At 44.0% G+C, this 16,619-nt stretch overlaps 1 protein-coding gene across 2 annotated transcripts in view; it reads right to left on the bottom strand.

The window, feature by feature from the left end:
• Nucleotides 1-7,948: 7,948 nt before the first annotated feature.
• Nucleotides 7,949-16,619, bottom strand: part of AMPD3 (adenosine monophosphate deaminase 3) — a 41,287-nt gene continuing 32,616 nt past the window's right edge. For both annotated transcript variants that reach the window (XM_007471391.1, XM_007471390.1), the window contains exons 11-15: nt 15,074-15,237; nt 13,914-14,034; nt 12,603-12,776; nt 10,892-11,002; nt 7,949-9,827 (exon numbers count right to left, since the gene is read on the bottom strand). In XM_007471391.1, the coding sequence (XP_007471453.1) occupies nt 9,651-9,827; nt 10,892-11,002; nt 12,603-12,776; nt 13,914-14,034; nt 15,074-15,237 (747 nt within the window). In that variant the 3' untranslated portion in view covers nt 7,949-9,650. The remainder of the gene's footprint in view (nt 9,828-10,891; nt 11,003-12,602; nt 12,777-13,913; nt 14,035-15,073; nt 15,238-16,619) is intronic.

The following is a 16,619-nucleotide window of genomic DNA, read 5'->3' as shown; positions in this document are numbered from 1 at the left end:
ACCATATATTCCTATTGTTTATCTGTTCTAATATATATTAGGACTAATTGCTCTTGAATCCTTTGCTGAGGTAACAGCAACATTTCCAGGGGCTTCTGAAATACTGTTATTTTTCAGGGCAAGAGTATTCTGGAATCTATTTAGTTAGGTTTAAAATAAACCTTGAATGTTAAAAAGCTGTAGCCATCTGAGAGAAAATCTTAAATGACTGAAAATGTAGAATACATCAAAGTGCATGTTACTACTTAAATTAGTCTTACTGCTGGAATCTAAGGAGTATGTATGCCCCCTTGTGGTTAGCTATTGCTCCTTTATAGTTTTTACTTGAAATAATCCACAATTATTTCATAACTTTTAAGTGTTTTGGAACTACATATTTTTCACTTAAAAGTCTTCTCCCCCCTCCCCCATGCTGTATAATTTGGATTAGGACTATAAACTTGGGCAGGACTTTGCCTTGTAAATGGACTTCTGCTGGATAATCTTCTTGGCTATTCTGGAAATGCTTTCCCACAGCTGGGAAACTGTTCTAAATAGCTTTTGATAATACGTATGCATCTTGCCGTTTCAGATGGAAATTTTTCTTCATCACAGACCCTAAATTTTATGTCCAGATTATGATAAATCATTCAATATTGGTTTATGGTGCTTTTATTTTCTTAATTTGAAGGCATCTTTCTGAGGTCCCAGTCTTCAAATTTCTTAGATTAAGAGAGAAGAAAATAGGGTGTAGCCTTTTAACCATATGTACATAAAACACCTCTGAAAGTTAGGAGATTAATTTGACTTTCTTACTGTTTCACTGCATTTTATTTGAAATACCCTGAAAGAGTATAGTTATGTTCAGTGGCATTTTAACCATTTTTTTTAAATTTTGCTTATAAAGTAAAATTTTTTATTTTATGCAAACAGTAACATTTCAGCATATAATAAACTAGGGCCTGATGTCTTTAAAAAGTATTTTAACATTCCATGTGACCTTTCTGATTTATTATTGGTAAATTGCAAATGTTACTATTTTCCAGAGTACCAAAGTATACAATTTAAGTTGCTGCTTATTGACAGCAGAATTTTTGGATACTAGGGACTTTAATAGGCATGCAAATTAAGTAATTCATTTTTAGGAAAAATGTCTGACAAAAGGTAGCTTGATTTTACCCCCAAAATACTGATAACTAATTGGTTGACATTCATGATGGGGGCAGCTCAGTACCAAATAGCTAAACACTTGCTATGGATGCTTATGCAAGTAGAGTACTGGGGGCTGTAGCCTATCAACCTGGCAGTGCATTTGATGGCTGTGTGACCTAGAGAAAGCCCCTTCCTCTGGTTTGTAGGTTCTTACTTTAGAAACAGACTTCATCTGTGGTTTTCACACTTTATTTCAGCAATAGAACGGTTTTTTTCAAGTAAAAATTTTACTCAGAACCCTTACACACACATCCTGCACATGCATGAACACACACACACCCTACCCCACTAAATGTCATTTTATCGTTATAAATTTCCTTATATAAACTTTATATACCATAATAACTAAATATTTATGAAGTCAACCAATGAAAACATGTATTAATGCACTGGTGATTACCAGTATATTGGAATCTGATGAGGAATACAGTTGTATGATGGGACTTGTTTTTAAATTTTTTTTTTCAAAAGAATTAAATAATTCAAGTCAAAATCCAGAACTCTGAATCTCCTCCATGGATTATTAGTACTCCATGGAACCTATTTTGAAAACCTTGAGACAGAGAATCCTCTGAGGTGTTTTCCAGCTCTAAGATTTTAAATTGTCTTTATGGATTAGATTTTCTGAGTCTCATTCAGATTGCCCAATTTAAGAATGTTTCTGAAAATGAACAAAGTGGCTTTACTGATTTTTGGATCTTTCCAGGTATAGCCAATGATTTTATCCCCCAGAATCCTTCACCTTTCAGGGAATTATTTAACAGTGAGCCCAGTGACTTGATATTGCCCTAAACCTTTTACTTATTTTCCAATATGAGCTCCAAGACACTAACTTATCTACTGTGAAATTAAATGTTTTTACTAGCCTTATCAAATAAAGGAGCACAGGTTTTTGCTCACTCCATTAAACGGGGTGATAATTCTTTAGATGTGAATGTTAGGTAGGTTCTACTGTAATAGCTAATCATAGAAGTTATAAATTTGTTTAATGGATGAAATGTATACTTTTTGTATTCTGTACAGCTTGTCTTTTTTAAATATGAAGTACTTAAACGCACTTACTATGATAGGAAATATGTGTGCCTTCTAGGATTTATGAAGTGGTTTCATGAACTCTTAAGAAATTTGTTTTTTAAGTTATAAAGTTTCCCTATCTTAACCCAATAACAAAGGGTTTACTCATAATACTGTAGAACTTTAGTTTGAGAAAGTGGATTTGACTATGTACTGAATTTAGAAGTTGAAAATAATAGTATCTGTTTTATTCTTAGGGCAAACTGACATATTGTGCAATAAATAATCTTTAGCAAGTAAATTTTAGCTAATTGAAGAGATTTTTTTTTTTCTTATCATGTAGTTTCACATTCTTATATACTGTGTTTATATTCCTTAGAGGACTATTTTGTATTGTGCTCTGGGGGATTGTAATGTTTTTGTGCTGTTTTAAAACTCATTTCAAATTAGACTCAATTTCCTTATACCTAATATATGTATGGGTAATAAGGCTGCTTGAAAATATATTTTGGTTCAGTGATTCTTATCACTGGAAAGTTGGATTCATTAAAAGGTAGTCCAAAGAATTTGCACTTTTCACTTTTTTTCTTCATTAAGTCCAGCTTACTTTGTCTAGGAATAAGAAAACTACTTGGAGATTAGGGAAATCAGCTGTTCACCCACATTTAAAATGGGCAACACAGTGACAATATAATATAAAGAGTTAGCAACAGACTTTCATTTGTTTTCATGGTCTTTTGTTACCCTACTGAATAGTAAAAATAATCGATAAAATACTTTACCCTATGGTGGTTTTGATGTTTACCTTATAAGATCATTTCTAAGATAAAAGAATGTAATTAGAGAAGCAAGCTAGAATCTTAGTGCTGAGAAGTGGAAAGCCATTTATAAGAAGCAGTAGCAGTTAATAATTAATGTATATTGTCATGGAGAAGTACACATTTTGGTATCAAAGACATAAACGCCCCCTCAGATATATTTTGATAATCTTGCAGCTGTTTATAGTCTAACTCTTTGGCATCCTCTATCTTTCTAATAACATATTCCTTTAGAGGTTGAAGGTATAAAAATTTTCAAGGAACTATGTCTGATGAGTGTTCCTTTTATTGCAGTTATACTTTTTTTTTTGAGATTTTAATTCTTTTTTTTATTGGAGCAAAATTGCTTTACAATGTTGTGTTAGTTTCTGCTCTACAGTGAAGTAAATCAGCAATATTTATACCTATATCCACTCCCTCTTGGACCTCCCTCCCCCCCTTTGCCCTCTCCCCCACACCCCCCAATCTAGATCACAGTGCACCAAGCTGAGCTCTCTGTGCTATACAGCAAGTTCCCACTATCTATTTTACACACAGTAGTGTATTTATATCAAACCTAATCTCCCTATTCGTCCCACCCTCCCTGTCCCCACCATGTCCACAAGTCCGTTCTCTACGTCTGTGTCTCTATTCCTGTCCTACAAATAAGTTCATCTGTACCATTTTTCTAGATTCCACATATATGCGTTAATATACGATATTTGTTTTTCTCTTTTTGGCTTCACTCTGTATGATAGACTCTAGGTCCATCCACATCTCTACAAATGACCCACTTTTATTCCTTTTTATGACTAATATTCCATTGTATATACATACCACATCTTCTTTATCCATTCATCTATCGTTGGACATTTAGGTTGTTTCCATGTCCTATTGTAAAGCGTGCTGCAGTGAACATTGGGATACATGTGTCCTTTTGAATTACGGTTTTCTCAGGGTATATGCCCAGTAGTGGGATTGCTGGGTCATATGGTAGTTCTATTTTTAGTTTTTTAAGGAACCTCCATAATGTTCTCCATAGTGGCTGTATCAATTTACACTCTCACCAAAAGTGCAAATGGGTTCGCTTTTCTCTACACCCTCTCCAGCATTTACTGTTTGTAGATTTTTTGACGATGGCCATTCTCACTGGTGTGAGGTGATACCTCCTTGTAGTTTTGATTTGCATTTCTCCAATAATTAATGATGTTGAGCATCTTTTCATGTGCCTCTTGGCCATCTGTATGTCTTCTTTGGTAAAATGTCTATTTAGGTCTTCTGCCCATTTTTTAATTGGGTTGTTTTTTTGATATTGAGATCCATGAGCTGTTTGTATATTCTGGGGATTAATCCTTTGTCCATTGCTTCATTGGCAAATATTTTCTCCCATTCTGAGTGTTGTCTTTTTGTCTTATTTATGGTTTCCTTTGCTGTGCAAAAGCTTGTAAGTTTCATTAGGACCCATTTGTTTATTTTTGTTTTTATTTTCATTACTCTAGGAGGTGGGTCAAAAAAGATCTTGCTGCGATTTATGTCAAAGAGTGATTTTCCTGTGTTTTCCTCTAAGAGTTTTATAGTGTCTGGTCTTACATTTAGGTCTTTAATCCATTTTGAGTTTATTTTTGGCTATGGTGTTAGGGAGTGTTCTAATTTCATTCTTTTACATGCAGCTGTCCAGTTTTCCCAGCACCACTTATTGAAGAGGTTGTCTTTTCTCCATTATATGTTCTTTCCTCCTTTGTCATAGATTAGGTGACCATATGTGCATGGGTTTATCTCTGGGCTTTCTATCCAGTTCATTGATCTATATTTCTGTTTTTGTGCCAATACCATACTGTCTTCATTACTGTAGCTTTGTAGTATAGTCTGAAGTCAGGTACCTGATTCATCCAGCTCTGTTTTTCTTTTGGAAGAGTGCTTTGGCTATTCGGGGTCTTTTGTTTTTCCATACAAATTGTAAAATTTTTTTGTCCTAATTCTGTGAAGAATGCCATTGGTAGTTTGATAGGAATTGCATCGACTCTGTAGATAGCTTTGGTAGTATAGTCATTTTCACAATGTTGATTCTTCCAGTCCAAGAACATAGTATATTTCTCCATCTGTTTATGTCATCTTTGAGTTCTTTCATCAGTGTTTTATAGTTTCCTGAGTACAAGTCTTTCACCTCCTTAGGCAGCTTTATTCCTAGGTATTTTATTCTTTTTGTTGCAGTGGTAAATGGGATTGTTTCCTTGATTTCTCTGATTTTTCGTTGTTACTGTATAGGAATGCCAGAGATTTCTGTGCATTAATTTTGTATCCTGCGACCTTACCAAATGCACTTCCTGGACTTGGGTGACTATTTCCTTTCCCATGTTAGGGAAGTTTTCCACTATAATCTCTTCAAATATTTTCTCAGACCCTTTCTTTTTCTCTTCTTCTTCTGGGACCCCTATACTTCAAATGTTGGTGCATTTAGTGTTGTCCCAGAGGTCTCTGAGATTGTCTTCAATTCTTTTCATTTTTTCTTTATTCTGCTCATTGGCAGTTATTTCCACCATTCTGTCTTCCAGCTCACTTATTCATTTTTCTCCCTCAGTTATTCTGTTATTGATTCCTTCTAGTCTATTTTTCATTTCAGTTATTGTGTTGTTCATCTCTGTTCATTTGTTCTTTAATTCTTCTAGATCTTTGTTAAACATTTCTTATATTTTCTCAATCCATGCCTCCATTCTGTTTCTGAGATTCTGGATCATCTTTACTATCATATCTCTGAATTATTTTTCAGGTAGATTGCCTATTTCCTCTTAATTTATTCAGTCTTGTAGGTTTTTACCTTGCTTCTTCATCTGTAACATATTTTTTTGACCTTTTTTTTTTTTTTTTTTTTTTGATATCTGGGATTGTGTTCCGCTTTTGCTGGTTGTTTTGCCTGAGGCTTCCAGCACTGGAGTTTGTAGGCTGTTGGGTAGAGCTGGGTCTTAGTGCCGAAATGAGGACCTCACTTCGATGAATATTCCCTGGGGTCTGGGAATATTCTCTGTCAGGCCAGTGGTTTGGACTCGGAGCTCCCACCACAGGAGCTCTGACCCGGCCCCTGGCTCGTGAACCAAGATCCCACAAGCTGCATGGGGCAGCAAAAAAAAAAAAAAAGAGAGAGAAAGAGAGAGAGAACAATAACAAAGAAAAAAAAAAAATTAGACTAGGAAACTAACATATGTTAGAAAGAATGAAAAAAAAAAAAAAAAAAAAAGGATAAAAAAAAAAGCTTGAAAAGGCCTTGGCTATGGGGGGCGGGGCTTAGGCAGGGGTGGTGTTTAGATAGTAGGCAGGGCCTATGCTTAGGACCCACAGGGCAGGAAAATGCCCTGGGGGTGCGGGAAATGGAGGGGGGCTTAGGCTCAATGCAATAGGAGGGGTCCCAGCCCGAGAGGGCAGAGGAACAGGTCCAGTACCCGAGCAGGCTCACTGGGCCTGAGTGGGTGGGGGAAACACTAGGCACATCCCCCCAATCCTCCAATCCTCCAATCCCACAGGGCCCCTCCCCATTGGACTCTCTTCTTCTCCCCCCTCCTTCCCTCCTATGCCCCAGGACCCACGGGGCTGGAGGGGGCCTTGGAGAATGGAGGACCAGGCCCGGGAGCCCAGCAGGCTTCTCAGGCCCCAAGTGGGTGAGGGGGAAACACCTGCCACACCTCCCCTGATCCTCCCGTCCCAGAGGGCCCCTCCCGCCCACCTCTCCTCATGTCCCCACCTCCCTCCTATGCCCCTAGGACCCATGCAGCCCGGAGGGGGCCTTGGAGGGCGGGGGACCCGGCCTGGGAGCCCAGCAGGCTTCCTGGGTCCCAGTTGGTCAGGGGAGACACTAGGCGTGCTCCCCCTTGATCCTCCAAGCCCCAAGGGTCCCTCCAGGAGTGGAAACCCCTCCCCTCTCCCAACTACCCCTCAGGTGCATTGGTCCTGTCCAGCCTCCACTTCTCCTCTCCCCTCACTGCCCCCTCATCCTACCCGGTCGCTCAGGGGTTCTTCCCGTCTCCTTAGGCATCGAGGTCCCCCACCAGTGTCCAGCAGGCACCCTAGTTGTGGGGAGACGTGAACTCTGCGTCCTCCCCCGCCACCATCTTGACCCTGCCCCCTCTATACTTGTTCTTTATAACAGTCGTAGTTCAGGTAGAGAATACCTAGGTATATTACCAACGTATCACCTTCAGTTGTATCTGCAAACCCAGAGAAAGGTCAATATTGTTTCACCAACACAGTACTCAAACAAGTAAAGAGAAAGCCATAGGGATGTGCTTTCAACTCAGCTTTATCCAAGGTAAGAGAAAGTAAAGGCCCAGGACAGGCCTTGGTAAATACCAACCCAGGAGCTTGATTGTTTTTTTTGAGGCAAAGAACAATAATACTGATCATTTCAACAATGCAGTTTGAAGTAACATATAATGTGAACTTGAGCCTTTTAGAGTAAGCAAGGGATAACATGCCTCAAAAACCATTCTTTTAGAAATGTGGGCTAGCATACAATTGGTTTTGAGTCCAGCTGTGATCAGAAAAGTAGAGATCCACCCAAAAAGGCCAGTTAGGTACAATGATGTAATAACAGTGCACAGTGCTATAGAAAAATGTATCTGAAAAACTTGCAGGACAGGTAAAAATCCAACAGGTGTTGGCTGAACAGACTGAAGTTATATCCAAGGAAAAGGAAATGACCATGTGAGGCTTTGGTCATGAACTGTTACAGCAGAAGTTAGAGAAAAAAAGCAAAGTTTTACCTTCTGGGTTTTGCTTTGTAAAGCTTACTTTGCAAGCTTCAGTTCAAAATTTCTGAGTTTTCCTAGTGAATGTCATCCATATCTGAACCTTAGTAAACAGATAAATTAGTAGTTATTATTGATAGCTTTTCATGATGCCCATCATTCTTAAAAACTTAAAGATATGCCTTAAATAGTTTAAAACTTCTAGTTAGCCACAGTCCTAACAGACTTTAATAATAAAAACAAATACTTGATACAGATAAAATCACAATGAAAAACTGTACAATACTTGCTATGTTAGAGCAAAAGTATACAAATGGCTTTTCAAAAAATAGTGGATGCCTAGCACAAATACTTGGTTTTCATTCAATTTCATGATTAGCTGTAAGATAGCACATGTCTGCCTAGTAAAAAGACTACATTTATTGTTTGTACTAAGTTGACCAGTAGAGGTGATAAGCATTATAAAGTAACAGGACAGAACAATCTAAAGTCAGGTAGGCATTTTCACAGGCAAAAATAGGGTTCTTCTAACTCTGTAATAATTCAGAAGGGCTTCCGGTAGTCTGCATTTGCCCACAGAGATAGACAGGAAGGTCCTTGAGCAGCTTGGTGAGTACCAGAAGCACACATCCTTAAAAAGTTGCCAAAAGAGGAAATTCATTCATTTATTTAATATACATTTATTGAGCACCTACTATGTACCAGGCACTAGTAACACAGATGAAGAATACATTGGTAAAGCTTAAATTCAGACTAGTCTTTAAAAATGCTTTCTACCTGGCCCCAGGGACCACTTATATCTTCTGAAGAAGTCTGCATATTAGGTAAAGGTGAGATTTCACCTTGGGGGGGAAAAAAATGCACCAGGTTACAGTGACAAAAAAAAATCTACATTTGTGAGGTCTGATGGGATAGTGGGGAAAGGACTGGATTAGGATTAGGGAAACCTAGTTCTAGTCCTATTACTTATTAGAGCTGTGTGACCTTAAGCAAACTTTATTTCTGTGGCCCTAACTCTTCATAAGTAAAATGATAATTGGGCTACAATCATAGAATATTAAAGCCAAAAGGAACAGAGGTCATCTAGTCCTGTGCTTTTCAAAGTCCTTAGTTCAAATGTAAATACACAGAAGCCCCAATGTAAAACTGATGAAAGCAGAGTCACCTTGAAGAAGTAAAAGCAGCACCCCAGAACCTCATTCCCCCCTGCCCACCCCCCTGCCTTGAAGTGGTCCAGGAGGGGAACTCACAGACCACCACCTGAAAATCACTCATCTAGTGCAAACTCTCACCTTTCAGATGAGGAAACCAAGACCCAAAATAGGAGCGATGGTTGTGATGTGAATATTTGGTTTCCTAAATAGAAAGGGAGGAAGGCTAAATAAAAGTTTTAAAAACTCATTAAAAAAAAAAAAAAGCACAACAAAGGAAGTTTTCTAATTCTCTCGAAGTAGCTCCTTTATGAAAGGGAGCTTTGAAACAGATTTTAAGGCAGCCAGCCCATCAGAGGCTGAAATGAACAAATACCAACTAGTCTGCAGGGCCTACAGAGAGGACTGTGGCAGAAAACCACACAGCCCTCATATGTCAGTGGGCACTGGACCACGTAAGATCCTGGCCCCGACAATGCAAGCATTAGCACTTTCAAGAGAAACATCTGGAAAATTAGGAATGAGTACAGACAAGTGTCCAGCTCCCAGATCCCCAAGGAGGATTCACCATCTATTACTCAAAAATATTAATAGAAGTGGGCATGTTAGACCTTAAAGTGAACAGTGCAACCAAAAATCACTAGTTTGAAAGTTCTTCACAGGCATCCTCTCCGTGGAGGATAGTTTGGTATCTTGAACACTGTTAATCACAGCAGATTTGAAATTAAACCAGAAAGTTAAAATGCATGTCCAGTACTCGACTACTTGGTCAGGGCTGTGATCTCTTCTGATTTCATGGCGTCAGACAGGAAGCTGAGCTCATTGCATAAGGTCTCATATCGGAACGCCATCCGGATCTGAGCAACATTTGTCTTTCGAATATCATTTCCTTCAGGTCCCTCTTTATAATAATTTTGTCCCAGAAATTTTTGCTTTTCCTGTGGACCAAGAGAAATACAAATGAAACAATATACCTTAGAATCACTTTCTATATCCACATGGCAGCTCTGACATTAACCATACCAAATCAGGCTAGTCCTCCAAAGCAGGTCCTCCATTAAGACATCTTTCCCCACAGAGGTCTTAAAAAATCCCTCCTGGCCTCCCTCTCCTCGAGGTTGTCACCCTGACAACCACATTCATTCCCTTCATTTCCAACTGTGCTTTCCTTGATCAGAAAGGCAAGAACTACAAGAGCTGCTGGCAGTGAAGAAGGCAAGATGAAGGCGTGAAGACTAGCAAGGCTCTCCCGGGAGCTGACAAGAGCACACAGGTGTGTCTGGGGACAGCCAGTCCAAGGAATCATGTCCCCACAAAATGAATCTTGAGCCTTAACTCTTGTCTGTATCAGCATCCAACAAGAGCAGCAAGATGCAGCCCTCTCCCTGTACCAGTGACACCACCCAGCGGAGGTACCCAGGGACCTAAGACACCATCTGGAGCAATGGTTCTCAACCCTGGCTCCATGTCAGAATCACCTAGGGAGCTATAAAAAAATTTTTTTTAATTACTGATGTCTGGGTCCCATCCCTAGAGTTTTCTATTCAATCTAGGTACTATTCAATCTATTCAAGAAGTATTGAGTGCCCACTATGTGCCAGGGTCTATTCTAGGCCCCAGGGATATAATGCTGAACTTACATTCTAGAAGGCAAGACAGAAAAACACATGACTACATATGGCAATGTCATATAGTAATAAATGTTACGATGGAGAATGAGGGCAAGTGTGTGGCTATTGTAGAATGGGTAATCAGGGAAGGCCTCTCTGAGGAGGTGACATTTGAGCAGAGGTCTGAAAAAGGTGACAGAGCATCCATGAAAATTCAGGAGTCTCCACAGCGTTCTCCCCTAGAATATGAGTTTTCAGTGTGACAGAGACCCTGCTTGTTCTGTTCATCCCCAGTCCCAGGGCCAAGAAAGTGCCTGGCACAAAGCAGGCATCCGATGTACACGTGTGTTGAAAGGACAGGAGGGATGGGGTGGTGCCATCACACGGCATACCTGATGCGAGAGGCCGCTCTGCAGCACACTGTTCCTGGCGATCTCACACAGGTCACACGTGCTCAGCTTCCATACTTGAGCCGCAATTGCGTATTCTTCCATAAGTGCTTCCTAGATTCCCCCAAAGTAAATGTGTTAGATGGGAGACTATCTATTTCAATGCTTCACACATTTCCCAAGCTAGAAACATCAGACTGACATTGCAGATTTCATTTTTCTTTAAGGACTGGCACCTGAATAATAAAACAATATCCCCCCACCGTTAAATTACAAACTCCGGAGATCTTTGTGTGAAAGCTCAGGTTGCCAAAGACAGATATATCAAAGAACACCTATAGATTTATCTGTTGACCAACACATGTTCCAAGCCCTGCGCCCATGACTGGGGATGCCAGCCTGCTCTCCTGTGCCTGTCTCCCTGTCGTGCACTTTTAGTACCCACTCTATAGTCTTGCTTTGTATTTAATACATTTTCTTAAGATCATCCAAAATAAAAGTTAATCTGAGTAAAGAACAGAGATGGAACATTAAATAGGACTGAGAAGTGATCAAGGATCAGTAGTGAGATAGTGTTAGCCCAGAAGCATTTGGGTTTGAGCTGTGCTTATGCTTTGTCCTCTGGGATGTGAAACGTCTGACATTTATCACAAGCCCTTCCATCACCTCTTTGCCACATAATTGCCTCTGTATTGTAGAGCAGTGGTTCTGAAAACATGGTCCCAGCATTCCTGAGGGTCCCCAAGGCCTCTGGAAGGTCCTCCCTTTTCCAACTATGCATTTTGTGAGGCAATATTTTCTTCATACACTTTGATAAAAGTAATTTATCACAGCAGATTGACTGCAGAAGCAGAGATGAGAATCCAGCTGTCCTCTATCAAACTAGACATTAAAGAGATTTTCAAAACGCCATTCTTGCCATTCTCAGTATTTTGTTATTGTAGTTTGCAGAAATATGGTCATTCTCATAAAAACTGCTAAGTCTGTTAACATTTAATGATTTATTAGTGTTATTTTACATAAGTTAATATTTTTCAATTTCACACAGTTAAGTATCACTAGATACAAGGCATGTCAACCACAGCTCTCTGAGGGCCTCAGTTCTTCAGAATATAAAGGGGTCCTGAGACCAGAAGCTTGGAGCTTGGAGCCTGTCCTAGAAGACCCAGGCACCTCTATTTTTACTAATCCATGGCAGGTCTTTTCAGTACCACCCAAACGTGCTCGTACACTAAGTGATGCATGGCATCGCCTTTCCCTTCCTCTTCAGTTTCCCAGAGATCCACAGGGTGCTAGTAATAATAGTGGTAACAAAAATGGTAGCTAACATCTTTAATACATGCTGTACGCAGACACTACATTAGACACTGATTCATTATCTTCATGAATCCTTACAATGAGGTAGAGGTGGACATAGGGACAATTTTATCCCTATTTTACACATGAAGAAGTATAAAATACAGAGAGGTCAAGTAAGTAGCTCTACCAACATCACAGAGCTAGCGAATATCAAAAACGGAAAATGAAAGGCAAAGAAAAATCCTCAAAGATTCAAGAACCCCGAGGGCTCCTGGAAGGAGCACTTCCCTCACCAGAAAGTTACCTCTTGTCTTCAGTGGGCCACCAATGCCACCCCAAAGGCAGAGCTGAGCCGTGTGCTCAGGTGCCGGCAGTGGGAGGACCTACAGTACTTATCTTCCCCTAAAGTCCTCACCTTCGTGTAGTGGAACTGCATGGGGTCATCAGTGGAGAGAGAAACATGCAGTCCCTTATGCAGGAATTCCCTCAGAGGGTTTTTGGAATATTCGAGGAACAGACTGTTGTTGCTAAGAGGAGACATGGCAATGGGGATCTGAGCAAGGTAGTAGAGATACTGCAACACCGGACTCTGCAAAAGAACCACCAAACTCAGGAAACAAGAGCCAGCGAGGGGTGGGAGGGATGGGGGAAGCATTCACCAGGGGAAAGCAGGGATCCGGGCAGTGTCTGCGGGAGCCCCCAGTCACCCCGAGCTCCACAATGCCAGGACCCCCAGGCCCACCCTCCACATTTACCTCACTACTGCATCAGGGCCCATCCCTCCCTGGGACTGCTCTCCTGCCCACTAAGCGCTCCCTCTTGGCTCCAGACTGGAGGCACAGCTCAGGGCAGGAAGGGAAGGGCACCTGCAAGGCCCCGGGCTGACCCCAACCTACGTCCTCAGCTGCCCTCCCCAGGAGCTGACCCCAATAGGTCAGTCCTGGAGATGCCCACTCTTGTTGCTTTGCGCTCTGACCACAAACATTCAGGTTGAGATTGTAAACACTGCAGCTCCTCGGAGGTAGGAAGGGGCGGACCTGACCGGGCTAGAGTGGTTCTCTGATGTAGCACCCACCCCACACAGAAATGTGAAACAGGGTTCGACCTCCCCAGGACCAGGGAAGGAGAGGAGTTTGAACAAATATCCCTCCTATGGAACTGAGTCAAAATACGGAGAAGACAATGCATAGAGTTCATGGTAGCATGATTTACACGAGCAAGAAGTTGGGTGGATTCTGTGCAACAGCTGGAGCCTCGCTGAATCAGTCACAGCCCAACCAAGTGGCAGCCGTCCTTTCAGCAGCCTTTAGGATGAGCAGCACAGAAAAACGCTTGTGATGATAAGGGATGAAGAAGGAACCAAAAATCTGTGTTCTTTATGATAATAAGCATATTAGAAATATGTTCTGGAAAAGGATGGGAACTGGAAATACTAAAAAGCTAATAATGCTGTTTCTATTAAAGTAATAGCAATAAGGACTTTTTTCCATTTCTCCATTTTTTTGAAAATCTAAATTGTGATGTATTTGGCCATGTTTTTTTCATAATTAAATATGAAACCAAGAGACTACAGACGGCACAGCCCAGAAAAAGGCCCGGCCTTCCTGCATCACTGGCCAGAGCCTCCCAGGGCACAGGCAGGAGCCCAGGTGGTCCCACTCCTCCCCAGGGCAGACCCAGGTGGGACTGTCACTGCAGGGCAGCCATCTGTCAGGGGCCCGGTTACCTTCTTGAGGAGCAGCCCATGGGAAATGTTGTCGGCAGTCAGGAAAGCAGATACCAAGTGAGTGATGGAGCCAGACTCCCCGCAGTGAGGCCGGAACAGGAACGTGCTCAGGCCCCGTTCCCTACAGACGTGAGGCTTGTGGTGAGAAAGAACCCCTGGTCCACCTGCCCCGGGCCCCACGGGCCTGCACTGCTAGCTCAGGGCCCACTCCAGGGGAGACAGTCCCCCATGGCAGGGTCCACACAGCTGAGGCAGGGCACCCTGGAAACAACCTCTCCCCAGGTGCTGAGGCCCAGGCCCAGAGCTCCTCAGAACCAAGAGACCTCATCTCTGGGAAGAGAGGGCCTAGTCCTCCATCCACTCCTCCCCTTCCCCAGGGCCTGGTAGCCCAGATTCATAGAACTTCAGAGCAGGAAAGCCCACAAGAAACTGTGGAGTCCAGCCTGCTTGTTATAAAAAGGGGGTAAACCCAGATGTCAGAAGCCACCGAGCAGGGCAACAGCAGAGCTAGAACTAGAGCCCCTGCCTCGGAGAGCTCAGCCCAGGACTCCAACCCTGGCCGTCTCCTTTCAATCATGGTCCCCCTCAAAACTTCCACACCCACAAACTAGCGCTGGCTGAGGCTGAGCTCTGAGGCCCCGTGGCCCAGCAGGGGTGGGAGGACGCTAGACGTGTGGGGAGGGGCTGGCTTAGCATCCTGCCTCATGGGCCTTGCCTCCATGTGTGCGCTGTGGGGAGCCTGGGCGTGAGACCACTGGATGGAAGCTCCGTGAGCACGTGGATGCAATCTGTTTTGTTCCCTATTATGTGTCCCGTGCCCAGGGCGGTGCCTTCACATGGCAGGTGCTGTGATTCGCTGAATGGATAGACACGTGTGAACACCACTGGCGTGGAGGTTAGTGAACGTGTGTCAGCAGGTCCTGTGTCTCTATCATATCCGGGACAGACGTGCATACATGTAGGTGTTGGTGAGTGTGTGTATGGACGTGTGTCCAGGCATGGGGTCTGGCTGCCTTGTATGTGTGATCGTATCTGTGGCAGCAGGCACGCCTGCATGTGTGTGTAGCCCTGTGGGTACGTGCCCTGTGGGTACGTGCCCTGTGGGGTGGGCTCAGGAGCACCCCCTGGTTTGAGGTGTGCACAGGGGCCAGCTCACCCACCTGCGGAGGTTGTTGAGCACCATGATGTTGGCATACATGTAGTACAGGTAGTAGCTGTAGGGCGGGTTCTGCTCGCTGGTCCAGACGTCCGGGCTGGGGCTCTTGTCTGAGAACATGTGATCGCTGTGCTTGGACTCATCATCCACACTGTCAAACCCTGTCACCTGGGCAGGAGGAGGGGTCCTGCGTCAAGCCAGGGCAGACGAGCTGCCAAAGGCCTTAGTATATGTGCAGCTGAAGTGAGCCTGCTAAAGGCGTTGGAGCCCAGGCCTCAGGTGTGAAACCTCAGCTGGGGACCCCGTGGCCTGCCTGAGCCCCATTTGGCCTGCCTGAGCCCCATTCTTTCCAGGGATAGGGAGTGGGCGCAGCGCCCCAGTCTGTCCGTCCGGGGCTTCCAGAGGTACCCGGGAAGTCAGTCTGGAGAGCGCCAAGCCCCTGTGTGGTGGCAACAGTGAAGGGAAGCTCAGGCCAGGCCAGGTGAACGGTGAGGCAGCTATACTCACCTCCCATCCTTCGGCTGTGCCATCAGCAGTGGTGACAACAGCTGTGAGGGGGAAGGGGACAGGCATTTCCCCTGCACCTACTGTATGTCAGGCCCTGCTTGAAGCACCTACCACACATCAGCTAACTTAATACTCAAGTGACCCTGTGAGGGAGGGCTTGGCTGACAGCAAAGCAGGGCCAGTTAAGGAGCTTTCCCACGTGAGACGACCAGCTCTGAGCCTAAATGGGCTCAGGGTCTGCACTGTTTGGGGCTGTAGGTGGAGGATGCCCTAGAGTGGCCATGATGTCCCAGGTGTGGCCAGCTGGGATGCCTCTCAAACAGGCCAAGGTGTGCGCCATCCAAGAGGGCCCCTTGGCAGGCTGAGCCATGGCTCTTGGGGTCAGAGCAGCTCAGGAGATGCCCACCCTCGCAATGCACTCACACCTCAGCTGGGGCCCACACTACGCCTCCAGGGCCCCACCCAAGTCACAGGCTTCCCGTCACCTGCTCCCAGGTCAGGCCCTGACGGAGGATGTACCTGCGAGGACCCAGCTCTCAGCCAGCATGCAGGGCAGTTTTGCTCCTGTCACTCAGCCACAGCTGTGCTTTGGGAAGGGGCCCCTGAAGGAGCGGCTGAGTCAGCCTGTTCCGAAATGGCCGTAGGGGCCCAGAGGAGCAAGCGACCACCAGGGTCTTGGCAGAATCTTCCCTGTCACAGTCATTATGTGTCAAAGGAAATGACAGTGTCCCACTGCAGCTCTCAGCACGACCTGGACAGGTCTGGGTGCCGGGGCGGACCTCGAGTTCCGCTGTGCTCTGCGCTCACTAGCTCCATGCTGCACCTGAACTCTGGGGGCCCAGCATGGGGGCAGTGTCAGCCCCTCTCCTGGGCTCTGCTAATGCAGGGCCCCAAACTGGACCTCCCATAGCCTCAAGCACAAAACATGTCCAAACCCCAACTCCTCCTCCCCAAGCCTGCTGTCCCCCCATAGTTGGCAGTGTCCTCTGAAAGGCACATCTGCTCCCCAACAAAGCCAGGCGCCGGGAGGCCCCCAGTGACTC

Source organism: Lipotes vexillifer, unplaced genomic scaffold (assembly GCF_000442215.2).
Source record: "Lipotes vexillifer unplaced genomic scaffold, Lipotes_vexillifer_v1.1 scaffold6, whole genome shotgun sequence".
Classification (NCBI taxonomy): Eukaryota; Metazoa; Chordata; class Mammalia; order Artiodactyla; family Lipotidae; genus Lipotes; species Lipotes vexillifer.
Note: the sequence above shows the minus strand (reverse complement) of the source record. Positions and strands in the feature narration are given on the sequence as shown.